Genomic DNA, 16,321 nt, shown 5'->3' with positions numbered 1-16,321 from the left:
AGGTTTCAGCACGGCGACCTTTTCGACTCCAAGGTAAACATCATGTGGGGAACCCTTTAACTATGAAAGGGCTGTCACTTACTTCCAATCTGGCGGGTGCCTTTGCATGTGCTGGTGTGTATCCATCCATGTGCTAATCCGAGACGGTGACGAGAGAGAGAGAGAGAGAGAGCCCTATGGGTCGGCGGGCTCGGTGGGACGCCCCTTTTTAGGTGAATTCTTCCAAACGCAGGAAAAAGAAGCAAAAACCTCCTCTGTTTTTACCTGGGCGAGGCCTTCCCGCAACAACAAACGACCATCCTTCCCTTCCCCAGAACAACGAAAAGGAGAGAAAGAGAGAGAAGAAGAAGAAGAAGAGAGGAGGAGAGAGACAGCGCCCTCTCTGCCTTCTCTCTCCCTCCCCCCCCCACCACATCCCAACCCGGCCGGCCCGCTTTCTCTTCTGCCTCTGCCTCTGCCTCTAGTGTCACTGTCCTTCGATCTCCCCGGCCTCTGCACAGGGGACTGATTCCCTCCTTCGGATCTTCCCACTGTGGCACATTTCACTTGCATTGTCCTGTTGTTGTCTCGTTGATTGGTGTGCCAGTCTCCAGAGGGAGCAGGCAAGCTTTGGTTAGGAATTAGTTTTCCGGTTCACGCGGACGATTTGTCCTGAGATAGGTGTGGCTGTTGATCTACCGCCAAAAACAAGAAACGAGCAGGTATTAAGGCTCATCTTTACATGCTGTCCTAATTTTTCCCAAAGCACTGCACTTTCTTTACCATGGCACTCAGCTGCACGCGGCTGCTTCTGCTACTGAATTTCTGACAATGGATCAAAGTTTGCGATCTAGTGAGTTTCCGATTTCTCCATTTTCAGCTATTTAACTTCTTTCTTGTAGCATCGTTCATTTTGCAGACAGTAGTACTAGAAGCCACGCTTTACATCACAAATGCATTTTCTTTCCCCCTATTTTTTTGGGGGGGGGGGGGGGGGCGGGCGCGGGGTCTGTTCTCTTCAAAAGTGCTTTCTGCAATCAAGTTAGGGAGGGCAGGCTTGCAACACAATTATGCTGAAACCCTCTGCAAAGGGTGCCTGACGATGCTGGCAAGTGCTAGCAGATGAAGGAGAAGTGCCAGGTTACTACTTGCCTGCAAGTGAAGGAGAAGTGTGAGGTGCATTTAAGTAAGTGATGCATACAATCTTTTCTTCAATCCGGTGTGCTGCTGACCGCCAATGATGGACGTATAGGATTAGGTCAACACCAGCACTTCTACTTTCCCTACTAGCTCAACACAGGGTCTCCTATTCATCACACTGGCAGAGCAGCCTGCATTCTACTCCTTGGATGTGCAGGATTCTAGTAGCCTTCTTTCCTTGATAGAGCTTTGTATGAGATCGATGTTAGAGGAATCTAAGGTGTATATTACATATGTGTGCCCTGCGTATACACAACATTATCATTATTGCACATCATTTACTTTAAGTTGGTGCTACATGTGAAACTTTCATTGGGCATTGTATTCAGCAAAGTGCAGATCTTCTGATGCACCATGAATGCTAGTTGCGAAATCAATTTAGTCATTTCTTTGAGCAATTTGTACAGGAAAGTATGATCTTTGTGACTTGCACGAGTGGTCTATCAGCAAATGGTAAATCAACATAGGCAGATTAATGGTTAGCCAGCACCCCACAAGGTATCTTGAAAGATGGATGGAAGACTATTTTGAATTCTTGGAATTCAAATGGCCAATGGAGAATCATAATTGATACTGCATGCTGATTGACTGCAGGTATCACAAGCAAACCCCTTCCCCCTCTCTTCTCTCCTCTCCTGCCCATCTGCCATGGGTTCCCAGTTTACGTGTAAACAACACTGACCCCCACAAACAGGGTTTTTTATTTCCTTTGTTTTTTCCCCTGAGATAAGGTGCACACACTCAAATACCCCCAATGGGCTTAGCCTCCCCTCCAAATATGGGCCAATAGAGTGGGTGTGCAGCTTGCAAAGGAATGAACAGCGGAACTTGATTGCAATGGGAGCCTCCTCCTTGGATCAATTGAGTGTTCATACCATGTAAACATATGCAGCCACAACCTTACAGTTGTGAACCCAAGGGCCAACTACACGGCCAAAACTTTTGGGACCCCACAAACAGGCTGTTAGACACAGGCCAGAGATGAACGGATTCAGGATCATTTTATTTTAACCACTTGCTTCATCCTAGACCGAGGGACCCATTAGGTGACTCTTTGTGATAAGACTCATTGCACACCATGCAACCTGGCACACCACACAACCTGAATTTTACCATGGCACACCTTGCAAACATAAGGATCCATGACATGACTCTTTGGGATAAGACTCACAAGGGGCAATCTGCCAATCTGACTTTCACCATTGTACATCGTGCACACGAATGTCTCCCTCAACCATCTTGCAGCAGCATAATAGGTCATGCAATGGTTTTAAGTTCTAATGATTGTCCCTGTTGAAGGATTAGTGTGCATATGCCGTCTTCTTCAAAACATTTTACTAAGATTGTCTTGTCCACCAGTAACATATTCTACATCGATGCTGAGATGCTGAATTGGGATGCTCAAGTGACTCTCCACACTTTTACCATCATCTTGTCTTCTATAAACAGGATAATCAATATCATTTACAACGATCTCACTACTATGGATTTTGGCAGGCTATCTTCAAATTGCGAAACTTTATTTGTTTTTGTCCATTCCTGTGTGGTGAATACATCCCATTCTTACATTTGGATAGGTCAATGTTGTGGTCTACTTTACTTGTTTTTGTCCATTCCCTTGTGGTGAATCCGTCTCGTTCTTACATTTGGATAGGTCAATGTTGTGGTCTATTTTGACTACTTAGCCTTAGTTTTAGACTTGATAACCATGAAATGGCAAACTTTTTTTTTTTTTTTGGGGGGGGGGGTATATGAGAAGGAGAGTGAGAGGGAAAGGTGAGGGATGGGGGAGGTAGTTTGCTTAATGTCACTGGTAAAAACAATAGCATTTTGCCTGGATTCTGTCAATCATTATTCTGTTTGATGTTTCCTATTGGGTGCAATTTGTTGGATTTTGAATACAATTGCACACACATCTAGCAAATTGCAGCAGTTTATTATCCATGTGGGTAGAACAATATACTGTTCATTGTAGTGTAGGTTTTAGCCTAAGGTCAGCTAGGATTTGGGATCATACCAAAATTTCACAAACTTATTTTTGCTTGCCCTCTGTTCTTATGTATCTTGCTTGATTGATAGCAGTCTGCAGATCTCCTTTATCCGGTGTATGTAGTGGGCTGATGTCATGGCCATGGGACCTGGGTCCAGAGTGTTGAGGGGAATAGGGATCCCATGGGGCCTGGGCAGTTAGCTAATGTGGGATAGAGTGTTGAGGTCTCAAACTCTAAATTGAGGTAATGGTACCAATGGTCCAAAAGTATCCTGTATGCAAGCTTTGCACAAGTGAAAGTGACCCATGCTGCTTGCATGATTTTGTGTTGACTTTTCATTTGCATTAAAAGGTGCTTCTGTTTTCAAAATGACTGTGCCATATCATACATAATTCCTGATTCTTAATTGTTCTAGGTGATGGGTGATTTTCATTTTATTATATGATGGAGACATGTTATAAATATATTTATGAAATTGCCTTCTGAATCTGGTACAAATATGCGGCTTTTTCAGTATTTGTCAGGAGGTACTTCATGGACTTCTTTGAAGAGTCCACATATTTGAGATTTTATGATAAAATCTTGAGTCCTTTCTGTAAGGAGTTAAAATGATTGACTACAGATGGCTACAATTTTGCCATCCAATGCATTGTGCATATGTTCAGCTGCCTTCTCTTGTAAAGTATTAACTGCTTTTTATATTGTTCCAGGAGGGTGACAAAGTTGTTTCTGGAGGTTGTCCTATTGCCTTAAGATTCACCAGAAGTGCAGTTTGGGCATGTGAACACACACACACAATCACTAGAACAATGGAAGAAAAGCTGGCCATGGGATGGGGAAATCTTGGGGCAGTTGCAGCAGTGATGCAGTGGTGGTGTTTCAATGTGCTTGTGATTGTGATGAACAAGTGGATATTTCAGGTTGGTTCTTATCCATATTTCACTCATATGGCAGTTAGGCTAGACTCTAGATTTGGCACAGTAGAATTCAGTGTTAATGAAACAAAGACATGGATTACATGCTTTGGTTGAGGTGTAGCAGGGTGTGCGATGCAATGGGTAACATTATTCTTACTGAACATTGTAGGATTAATCAAGGTGTGAATATGAACCACCACCTCATTTACAAGCCATCTTGTACTGCCAAGACTGCTATCATGCATAGTGGCATTGACCTCTCTTATTTGCCAAATTTATCATTGACCTCTCTTATTTGCCAAATTTATCCAGCTGATGGCCGTTCATGACTTCCAGATGCGACAACATGTCTGTTTGAACTTGTCTATAAGTAAAACAGTGTGGTAGGAAGGGTTGCTATGATTGTTTTATGTGTATTCTTAGGTAGCTACCACTGGTAGTCCAAGTTTCGAGAGACGGTTTCTCATGCCATATTAATTTCTTTGACTGGCACATGGTATGATTCTTATACTCTTTCATATTCTTAAAAAACTAATTCAATGCATTTTTCTTGTGAGCAGAAGCTGGACTTCAAGTATCCTCTTACTGTATCATCAATACACTTCATTTGCTCTTCAATCGGAGCTTATGTTGCAATCAACGTTTTGAAGCTGAAACAGCTTATTGAAGTTGATCCTGAAGATCGTTGGCGCCGCATTTTTCCCATGTCCTTTGTATTCTGTATCAACATAGTCCTTGGCAATGTGAGCTTGAGATACATTCCAGTTTCCTTTATGCAGACAATCAAATCGCTTACTCCAGCTACTACAGGTTGACCACCTAATTACTCCTTTATGTTTTAAGTCCAGAAATGATGTGCTCTAATGATTTAAATATTGTGGATTGGATTAGCAACTAAGACCTTTTATGTGCATGATCAAAAGTGTGCTCTTCTATTGCAATGACTAGTTGTCACTTGTGAAGATGGTTCTCTGTTTCAATTGGAACCTTGGTTTCCAACTCTTTAGGTTGCAGGTCATGTGAATGACTTGTTTCTCAATTGTACTGTTCATGCTACATAGAAGCAGTGACCTAGGAGATGGGTCCATCACATCATTAATTTTGAGTGTTCACTTTCCTGAGCGTGGTAACGATGTTGGGATGCTGAAGTCCAAGGACATCCATGGCTACTCAATTTATGTATATTGAAGACTTATTTTGACTTTTGTGAAACCATGAGCTAGGGTCTAATTTGTATCATGCAACCTTCTTGGGCGTATGTTCCTGTACCGAGTCATCAAGACACTAGACGCATAGTATAGTGTGTGAAGATATGATAGGGCATGCATTGACGTGCATGGAGGAAACATAGCATGTATAACCCAAATTGAAACACAAAGACTTAGACAATGACAAGCAAAACTCAAACCCTAAACACAAAATGCAAAATGCAATCGCACAACTCAAAACTCAAACATAGAGACAAACACAGAGAGAAGAAACTCTGAAGTGAATGAATGTTGTAAATGAATGTAAGAGTGTGTAGAATGTCCAATGGTAGAGCAATGCAGTATCAGAGAGTGACCTCCACCGGAGAGGGATCCCAAGTGTTGTGATCACTAGTTGGAGTGTGGAAGATGAGGAAAACACCAAATGCTAATCACCAGAGGGTCAGAAGACTGAGGCGATAGCCGTAGATGATGCCTGAGCAGTGGGCGACAGCGAAAGGCTGCAAACGCAGCAATGATGCAGCTGCCAACAGGATGGAGATGGTTGTGAGTTGCCAACAGTTGGAGAAAAGGGCCAAATGCAGGCTGCACACTGATGCCTGATGCAGAGGAAGGGCTGCCACTTGTTGCCTAGTTGATGGAGTGTCGAACATAGGTAGGAGGAGGTAGTTTGTGGACTTGCGATGGCAGATGGACCTAATGCAGCAGATGAGTGAGAACCTGCACAACCGCCTCTCGCAGTAGGATGTCTCTTCGCAAAGGTTGAGTAACGCTTTGCTCGAAAAACGCGATCCCACTGCGCTGCGCCATCCCTTGCCCTTCGCTTGTTCCTTGGAGTGCCCTGTTTGGCACGGATCTTCGGGAATGCCTTTGTGAAGTACGCGCCTTCAATCTTCGAAGTCGAATGTCGACGCGCCCTCCTAGCGCGGTCCATAGTTCCTGCATGTTTTACCCTTCTCCTTTTTGCACCCTTCTGCACAGAGGAAGTGTGGAGAAGTAATAAGCCCTGCTTGGCTAGATCCGACTTGATTGCCCACTCGTGCCGAAAACTTATGTGCCGGCCCTCTCTGACCCGATTCACTTCGGTGATGTGCAAATACATGCAGTGGCCATTGCTATTAGGTAGCCAAACTGCGCCTGCTTGCATTAAAAAGCCATGCTTGGCCAGATTGAGCTGAATCACTTGCGTACAAGTTAGAGGGGCTTGATGAGGACCATCAAACCGCCTAGCTTGAAGCGCGAGGGCCAACCCCCTCGCTGTGTCCACCTCGACGTGGCCCTGTACGGCCTGATTTTGCAAGTGGGACCAGAAAAGCTTGTACAAGTTGATACACGAGATTTTCGCATGTCTCCTTGCCCTTATAGCCAAATCCATTTCTTTGGCTGTGAATAGTGGCCTCTTGATGCCAGGACGAGCCTTAGTGACCCAGGTTGAGACCAAGCCTTCACACCTGATCTCGACACTTATGTTAGGCTCCTCATTGAGCCGGATTTGCTGTTGCGAACTTGGAGGGTGAAGCCTCTGCGCAACCTGCTTGGTTTGACCGTGAAGCCATCCAACCACAACGATGTCGCCCAGCAGGTTGCACCCCTTTGGTCCCGAGACCGGAATGGGCTTGAATGTGCTAGTAGACTTCAAGGTCGGAGTGGGTTTTCTGAAAGACACTCTCATCCGAAGCACAGGGTCCCCAGCCTCATGCACCTCTGCGACTTGAGTCCCATTCCAAAAAATCCATTCGTCACTGTCTGTCCACACGAGGGGCACCCCAGTACCCCTATCTTCTTTGCTGTATGAGGGCTTGTCTCCCTCTGAGTCAGCCGATGTAATCCCGTCTTCTTGCTCATTGGTTTCATAAGAATGTCTTCGTATCTCTTCACTAAAATGTAAATGATTCCCCTTTCTCACTTCCTTAGTCTTTTGTGGTTTTACAGTTGACTTTGTCATCACCCCCTCCACCCTGGATCTTTCCACAACATTGGATTCAACTTGCTCTTCAGCACACGTCTCTGTCTTTACCCCTTTCTCTGCATAGCTCTTCTCGTTGTCACACATTCCACTGGTCTCACCATCCATATCCTCCACCCAACTGTCACAACACACGGCCGTTCGTTTATACTCGCGGCTCATGAGTTCTTCAGCCCCTCCTGTCTCCTTGAACTCCACTTTCTCCTCAACGCATCTGGCACATTCGTTTATACTCGCGGCTCCACGAGTTTGACCTGCCTCTGCCCCCAACACGGAAGATTGCGCGGAAGAAGAGATGACTTACGAATCAAATCTGCTACCAGATGGAGTGATCCTAGAGGAGTGCGAAACGGGGAATGAGGGCAAAAGAGACAATACCAACTTGAAGTTCCCAATGAATTTGAAGTGTGCGACTCTGATGATAGCAGGATTGAGGAAGTGGATGATTGTAGCGTTGAAGACTCCTGCACCTGGAGGGAGTATAAAGAAATCAGGGCAGATTATTCAGAGACTCCTGCACCTAGGGGGAATCCAGGACAGGATGGGCTAGAGGCCCGTGACTTAGAAGGAAGGGATGAGGTGAGACTCGTGAGCCGCGAGGATAAACTAATGGCCGGCACAATACTCGTGAGCCGCGAGGATAAAGAAACGGCCGTGTGTGGAGGAGAGGTTGAAGAGAATGGCACAATACTCGTGAGCCGCGAGGATAAAGAAACGGCCGTGTGTGGAAGACAGGATGAAGAGGATGGCATGGTACTCGTGAGCCGCAAGGATAAACTAATGGCCGGCACAATACTCGTGAGCCGCGAGGATAAAGAAACAGCCGTGTGTGGAGGGAAGGATGAAGAGGATGGCAAAGTACTCGTGAGCCGCGAGGATAAAGAAACGGCCGTGTATGGAGAAAAGGAGGTGAAGGAAGAACTCGTGAGCCGCGAGTCTAAACAAACGGTCGTGTGCAGGATGGAGCTGAAGGAAGAACTCGTGAGCCACGAGTCTAAACAAATGGACGTGTGCGAGATGGAGTTGCGAGAAGAACTTGTGAGCCGCGAGTCTAAAGTAGGCCTCCTCTTGTCCTCCCGGAGACTCTATGGCTACGGCTTTGTTTATACTCGCCCGCTCCGTTACGAGTTCTTCAAGTTGCTCCTCATCATAAGGCTATCGGCCCACCATTGCTCCACTACACATATTTCATGGTCGCTTTCATAAGAACATGGCCCGTCGGCCTCCTCTCCTTCCCTTTGGCGCCATTCATGGTCTTGTATTTCATGCTCGGATCTTTGCGATTGTGCATCATAATCTTGAGCCCATCCTTGATTCCTTTCTTCCCACCTATCCTCTTCATGCATCTCGTCTTGATCTCCAAAATAGGCTTCTTCAGGCTGGTCATAGTATTCGTGGTAAGGCTCATTTGCCCCCCACTCCTCTTCTCTCCATTGCCTCGCCTCGCACGTTACATCCTCTTCCAGCGCATCTTCAAATTGGCTTGAATCATTTTCTGTTAGAGCCCTTTCTCTTTCCATCCGGTGCGCATCCTGCATCATTTCCTGCCGTATTCGTCTTTCGGCCTTCCAATCTATCTGCTCATCCAAATAAGTCTCATCTGTACATGCAGTCGTTTCATCAGTTGTTGATTCGTCATCTGACTCACTCAAGATATCTGGTGGCTTCGTCGTTACTCCACATTCCCCTTTTCACTCCGCCAACCCTTTTCTTAATAAATTCATCACCTGGAGTAACCTTATACGTTCAGCATGACTCAATTGTCCCTCTGAGATCAACTTTTCCCCCATTGCGAACTGGGCCTCTACTGCAGCACACATGTTTCCTCCTTGTTCCACTTCACTATCACTACTCTCACTATCTGATTCACTTTCGGTTTCCATTTTTTGCATTTTAGCGCTTGGTTTTTTCTGATTTGCCTGGGGTTTCCTATCTTTTTCCATCTCATCGGGCATATCCCCTCGCGCCACTATCTCGCCATATTCTTCAGTGATTTCCAATCTTAATTGCTGTTCCAACTGCCTCATTTCAAGGTTAGTATCCTTTTTGTGATCTTCGTGCCATTCCTCTAGCCTGCCATTCAGCACCCGCAGTTCTTCTTTCAACTCAACTTGTTTAGCTTTTACTCTACTCAACCTCCTTTCCAAATCCTGCTCCTCCCCCTTCGAAAATCCGTATCCACTTTTCAGCCATTTCACCTTTGTTGCCCATAAAATCCTGCGTCATCCTCACAATCATGCCATCTTGCCAAAATTTTGTGTTTTGAATCATACAAATTCTCAATTCTACACTTTTCAGCTTCGTTTCGTGCTTTTTCCCTTTCATTTTGGTCACTTTTCACTTTTTTTTCACTTTTCTTATTTTTTTCCATTTTTTGAATTTTTTTTTTGAAATTTTTCCGATTTTTTGAATATTTTAATCCCCCCCGCCTCAGGACGTCACCACAGCATCACGGGGGTCCAGCTCTGATACCAAGTGTTATAGACTCCAAAAATCATGTCAACATGCCCCGGCACCATAACATAGCAAAACACGGCGTATCACACCCCTTGGAACTCAACACGGCACCATAACATGACATATCACAGCATAACACGGTTTCCCCAACTCGTCACAGCACCACAGCATGGTTCAGCCCAACGCGACACGGAGGTCGACACGGTAAGGTAACACGTCATGGAAGGTAACACGGCACGATAATGCGATACGGCCTAGCGCCGACGCGGCTCAACAGTCCACCTTGTTATCTCCCCCCATCGGGCAGGGAGTTCCTTATGTCACTTGATATTTCTTGGTGCTTACGCAAGGACGCACCCCTAAAACCCTTCACGGTAGCACAACACCCCACTCACCTCTCGCCCCATGAAAAAGACTACCCATCCCTCTCACTCTCATTGTTTGCACTCACCATCCCCACTCACCTATTCCTGGGGGAAGCCCCGAGCCACTCAACCATGCCCAAGCGACATGCACTACGGCCCCATGCCGCAACGCGCCCAAGGAGAGCCAAGCCTCGAGTAGGGTACCTCCCCTATACCCCCTCTTAGGTCCAAAATTGAGTCGAAAGGGAAGGCTTACCCTAAGGAATCTTGTTAGAATATCAAGCTCTCGTTACTCTTCAGTCAGTCTATCTTTATGTGTGTGACCGACATTAGCTGGATACAGTTGTACATGTGTGTGACGTTCATTAGTTGGTGTAGTCAGTGACTTAACCATAGTTAGTCTTGGTTAGTCATACCTATGTGTGTAAGTCTCTTTCAGTTAGTATGATGGAAGAAGAACAACAATGAGCTGAGGCTCATCTTCCGTTCCACTCTGTCTCTCTCCCTCTCTTCCAACATGGTATCGGAGTATGAACGCCTAAAGCCTGAAGGCTTGGCAGTGGCCATTTGACATTAAGACATCAAATCTGAAGAAAACGTCATTAAAGGAGATTGTGTCTGCAGCCCGTTTTTTTGCAGAAGCTATATCTTGCTACAGAAATGGTTTTTGGAGAAACGGCCCTCTTCTCCTGACCGTCTCGATGTGGTCTACAACTTTGCAGAAGAAACTTTTTTCAAATTTCTCACAGATTTCAAGATATTCAGCACAGACCTGTGCAGACTGGCTGTTTATTGCAGTAAATAGCAGGTGATTCCAGGACACTGGTAGCTGTCATCCTAACAATGTATATGTTCTTATTATCATGCATTTGAGCATGATATTGGAGTGTTAAATGCTCAGTTTTGGAGCTTATTTGCAGGCTGGAAACAGTGAATTGGTTATTGCTGAAAGTCCAAAGTTTGGATTGATTTGTTGCTGGTTATACCAGGGTATTGATTGATTATTGTCTGCAGGAAGGATACCTATCATCTTCACTTGACATACATGCAATATATTCTGACCGGTTAGATATGTATCAACTCCTACATAGAGTGACAACTGAATGAGATGTTTTGGGATTGTTTTAAGGTCTGAATACTCTTGTTTTAACAGAGAAAATACTACTGGTTATAGTAGTGGGCTGGTTGTATTTGGTACTGCTACTTGCATACAGTATAAACATTGATATTTGTATAGATATAGTTTGTCGTTGGTCACTATCATAGAATGTTTTGAACTGATTTGAGCTTGGTTTATGCTCAGTTGACTGTGTTTTTTCATTGTTGAAATACAATTTATAGCAAGGAGGTTGTCAGGAAAACTGTCTTGAATTGCAGGAAACTGTCATGAATAGCAGGAAATTGGTTCTAAACTGTAGGAAAAGGAGTCAGATACTTACAGATTGTACATCACTAAATACCTAAGCTGCAACTATGGCAAATGCTCAAGGCACTGACAATATCACTCAAATTGTGGGAGAAAAGTTGGACAACAAAAATTTTGCTTTATGGAAGTTTCGTATGAAGAATTTTTTGGTGGGCAGAGGTTTTTTGGAACTTATGTACAGGTGATGAGGTTGAACCTGAAATACATGAAAGGAATCCAACAAATGATCAGAAAAGGGCTCATAAGCTATGGACTGAGAGAGTATGCAAGGTGTTTCATTGGTTTTCTTTATGTATATCAGATGCTATGGTTATATAGATTACTGGATGTAGTTCTCCAAAGGATGCATGGGACATACTCATGAAGAATTATGGAAATGTAACACACGCAAGAAAGATTCAGCTAAAGCAACAGTTTAATAACATGTCTAGAAATAGCAGAAGCATTCAGGCCCACACTACAGAGATCAAGAATATAGCGGATCAGCTTGTTACCATTGGATCTTCAGTGTCCGAGAATGATATGATTGCAATGATATTGAATGGACTTGGCAAAGAGTATAAAGCATTTGATACGCCTATTTCTGTGAGAGCTGAATCCCCTAATTGGGATGAGTTGATTGCTTTGCTGTTGCATGAGGAAGTTAAGATTGGGCTGAATACAGGTTCTAGTACGTTTCAAAGTAGAGACACTGTTCTTTACTCTAGCCAGCGTGGTAGAGGCGGCAGAGGATGTGGCTCTTTTCGAGGTCGAGGAGACACTTGAAATGCTTATGGACAGTATCAACAGAATTCCTAGCATGGCACAAATACATAGGGTCAGTGTGGCTTTAGAGGCAGGGGGAGATCACCCCATGGTAGAGATGGTGGATTTGGTTCATGGCTGTTAAATGATCAGTCAAATAGAGATAACGACTGTCAGTACTGCAGTAGATATGGACACATTGCAAAGGATTGTTACAAGAAGCAATGAGATATGAAGGCAAAGTGTAAACAACATGGGCACTATGCATCTTCTAGCATTGCTCATGATGAGCAGGTTGACAGATTATTTGCCATGCAACATGTGTCTAAGAATGCATCTAAGGAGAATAGAGATAAGAGATGGTATATTGATTCAGGGGCTTCAAATCATATGACACCCTATGGAGAATGGTTTGATGAGATGGTTGTAGGTTCACATGGTTATGTGTGTACTAGGGATGACACCCAACATGACACTCAGCACACAGGAATTGTTTCATTGTTGATGTCTGATGGCAAGAAAAAGAGCTTGCATGATGTACTACATGTACTTACAATAACCAAGAATCTTTTGTCAGTTGGATAGATAGCATAACAAAATCTGCAGGTGAGATTTAATAGAGATGGATGCTTTGTTTAAGAATATGGTAATGGCTGCAAATTGATTGCTAGAGGTTGAAGAGATGACAGAATGTTTACTTTTGATGCGTCAATTCCAGAATTGAAAGAGCCATGTTTGCACATGATGATGGTGTTATACGGGATGTTGAGATATGACATAAGTGGATTGGCCATGTGAATGTACAAAAGCTGAAATCCATGTAGCAGAAGGAGATTGTGCTTGGACTGCCTAAGTTCAAGTATTATGACTTTGGACATGTATATGATGTATGCCAGTTTGGAAAGCAAGCACGGTTTCTATTTATGAGACATGTATGGAATAGCTCACGACCCTTGCAGTTAGTACATTTAGATGCATGGGGTTCGTCTCATAATGCTTCGTTTGGTGGTGCTTGTTACTATGTATCCTTCATTGATGATTTCAACAGGTATACTTGGCTTTATATACTGAAACATAAGGATGATGTATTTGATGCATTCAAGGATTTCAAGAAGCATGCTGAAAATGAGTTGAGCTGTAAAATTTCATGTCTTAGATGAGATGGAGGTGGAGAATATGTCTCTAATTACTTTGACAGGTACCTTGCTAAACATAGGATCAGAAGACAATTAACTTGCACCTATACATCGCAGCAAAATGGTGTAGCAGAAAGGAAAAACAGGGTATTGATGGAATCGGCAAGAGCTATGCCGAATGAGAAGAGTTTGCCAAATGATTATTGGGATAAAGCAGTAGTGACTGCTGTCTATGTGTTGAATAGAACCCCTACAGCTGGGATTCATGATGTAACTCCATATGAGAGGTTGTATGGTCATAAGCCTGACATTTTATACCTGAAGGTATTTGGCAGCATTGTATATGTGCATGTTCTTGATGAAAAGAGGAAGAAATTGGATCTTAAAGCTGTCAAGAGTGTGTTCCTTGGTTATGCACAAGACCGGAAAGCTTACACATGTTATGTACCGTCTACACATGAGACATTGATTAGCAAAGATGTTTTTGATGAGCTGGCATCGTGGTATGGATCAGCCAGCACTAGTAATGCTAAAAATATACCTATAGTGAGTGCATCTCTGAGTGGTCCTACAGGTGATAGGTCACCTACAGTAAGTCCTTAGTTAGGACGCTTGCGGAGTTGTACTCCTACGTCCACTGACACGGATATGTCAGTGAGGGGGAGATTGGATAAGGGAAAAGAAAAGATACTTAAGGATGTGACAGGTCCACTTACAGCAGGTTATGAGTTATCTAACAGTGACAATTTGGATAGTGAGTTGGGCATTCTGTCTATTATGACGCCTGGAGCAAGGCAGAGCCGTTATGTACCACCTCATGAGAGGCAAGCTCAGAGTGAGCCACAGTTACGGAGATCTGAGAGAGTCAGAAAACCAGTTGATAGGTTTACATGCATTGGTTATTCAGCCTGCCATTATGCATTATGCATATATGACTAGTGTGACAGGTTACAAAGAATCTACAAAGTTTGATAATGCAGTTACAGATGATAATAACTAGTGTGCTGCCATGGATGAGGAGTATGCAGCCCTGGCTGAAAATGAGACATGGGAATTGGTTGAGTTGCTTGAAGGCAAAGACCCCATTGGCTGCAAATGGGTGTTTAAGGTTAAGTGCAAGTCAGATGGTTCGTTAGAATGCTATAAGGCCAGGTTGGTTGCAAAAGGGTATGCGCAGCAGTATAGTCTTAACTATGAGGAGACTCTCAGTCCGGTGGCTAAAATGGCAACAATCAGAGCTGTCATTGCTTTGGCAGCATGGAAAGGCTAGAAATTATGGCAAATGGACGTCAAGAATGCTTTCTTGAACAGTGATTTGGTTGAGAAGTATATATGGAGCAGCCCGAAGGCTATGTTCAACCGGACTTTCCTATACATGTATGTAAGCTGAAAAAGGCTTTATATAGACTGAAACAGGCACCTAGAGCATGGAATGCTTGGATCAACAGTTATTTACAGCAACATGGATTTAGATTGGGTGATGCAGATCACAGTCTGTTCACGAAGAAGACAGATCATGGATATGTGTTTCTAGTGGTTTATGTAGATGATCTTATTATCACTGGAGATGATGAAGAGGACATTGCTGAAATTAAATCATGTTTATATGTTGAATTCAGAGTCAAAGACCTTGGTGAACTAAAGTATTTTCTTGGGATTGAGGTAGTCTCTACGTCTCAAGGTATATGGCTGATACAGAAGCAGTATGCTCATGACATGTTACAGAAGTATGGTATGGTTGAATGCAAGTCTATGGAGACACCTCTTGATCAGAATGTCAAGCTACAGATCCCGTCCCGACTTATGCTATGCAGTGGGACTGAACAGGGACGACATTTAAAAAATTAAAAATCATGAAAAAAATTTAATATTTCACTCATAATCCATGTGGACTCTAGAGTGTTAAAACCAAGGTATATAATCCACAAAGACAAATCATTTTAAGTTTTAACTTTAAGATATCATGTATCATTCTAAAACTACTCATTAGAAATTGAATTATAACTTATAAGGCTCAAGAGGTAAGCTATTCAATTATAAAATGTATAATACATATGCCATAGATGATAAAACAATGAACAATGAACTAAACTTTAAAATCTAAGCTGAAAGAACATGCCCATAGTTCCATTGTCAAAAAAGTTAAAAACTTAAAAGATTACAAATATGAAGTCTAATCTTTGAAAGAACATGCTCATTGCTCCAAAAAAGGCTACAAATATAAAGTCTAATCTCTAGATTGAAGCAAAATGTCGCATGCGGCATGCCAAAATAGCCCAAAGGGCAACCTCAAGACTGCAAGAACAAATATAATGTCAGCATGGCACAACAGCCCAAGTGTCACACTGTCATCAATGATCATAATATCATATACAATGTATATGTGTCATGTATCATGAGACTCATGATAAGTAAACTAAATCAAAGATCATCATCACGATGTGAGGCTTCTCTAGCTACTCCTAAAGTGCCAGCCTCATCATCATGTGTACCATGAACTGTTGTATCTCCCTCAACATTAGCATGTGTCTCCTCTTCTTGTTGCATCTCCCACTCCGTGAATGGATCGGACTTTGTTGTCATACTGTTATATAACATCCTCAAATTAGCACTAACGAATACTAGATCGTTTACCCTCTCCACACCAAGACAGTTGCTCTTCTTTGAAGCAATATGAGCGTATGTACTCCACAATTGCTCCAAAAAAGAGAAGCTAATTGATTGACTCAGAATACGGATGGCTAGTTGCTGCAACTCCAGACCATCCGAACCATAGTCCTCCTACCACAAAGCTGCCCTAATTTTACAACGATCCTCCTGTGCATCCCCACAACCAAAAGAACCCCGAAAGGTCCTATAACATGAAAGCTGGTCTCTGATCTTTTGTCTAGTGCCATGATCAGGTACTAGACGAGACAATATAAGTCTCCAT

The 16,321-nt window shown here is 43.4% G+C and overlaps 1 protein-coding gene across 6 annotated transcripts in view; it reads left to right on the top strand.

Annotated features, from left to right (window-relative positions):
- The first annotated feature begins 269 nt into the window (after nucleotides 1–269).
- The window catches only part of LOC148026199 (UDP-galactose transporter 1-like), a 34,839-nt gene continuing 18,787 nt past the window's right edge, over nucleotides 270–16,321 (top strand). The window contains exons 1-4 of one of the 6 annotated variants that reach the window (XM_087693474.1): nucleotides 270–701; nucleotides 1,587–1,773; nucleotides 3,881–4,090; nucleotides 4,648–4,897. In XM_087693474.1, coding sequence (XP_087549600.1) covers nucleotides 3,980–4,090; nucleotides 4,648–4,897 — 361 coding nt within the window. In that variant the 5' untranslated portion in view covers nucleotides 270–701; nucleotides 1,587–1,773; nucleotides 3,881–3,979. Of the gene's footprint in view, nucleotides 833–1,028; nucleotides 1,166–1,586; nucleotides 1,774–3,391; nucleotides 3,414–3,880; nucleotides 4,091–4,647; nucleotides 4,898–16,321 lie in introns of those variants that run through there. The other 5 variants (XM_087693475.1, XM_087693473.1, XM_087693477.1 and 2 more) reach the window with 5 other exon arrangements.

This window comes from Lygodium microphyllum, chromosome 14 (genome assembly GCF_053477565.2).
Source record: "Lygodium microphyllum isolate KBCC chromosome 14, Lygodium_microphyllum_v1.1.10, whole genome shotgun sequence".
Classification (NCBI taxonomy): Eukaryota; Viridiplantae; Streptophyta; class Polypodiopsida; order Schizaeales; family Lygodiaceae; genus Lygodium; species Lygodium microphyllum.
Note: the sequence above shows the minus strand (reverse complement) of the source record. Positions and strands in the feature narration are given on the sequence as shown.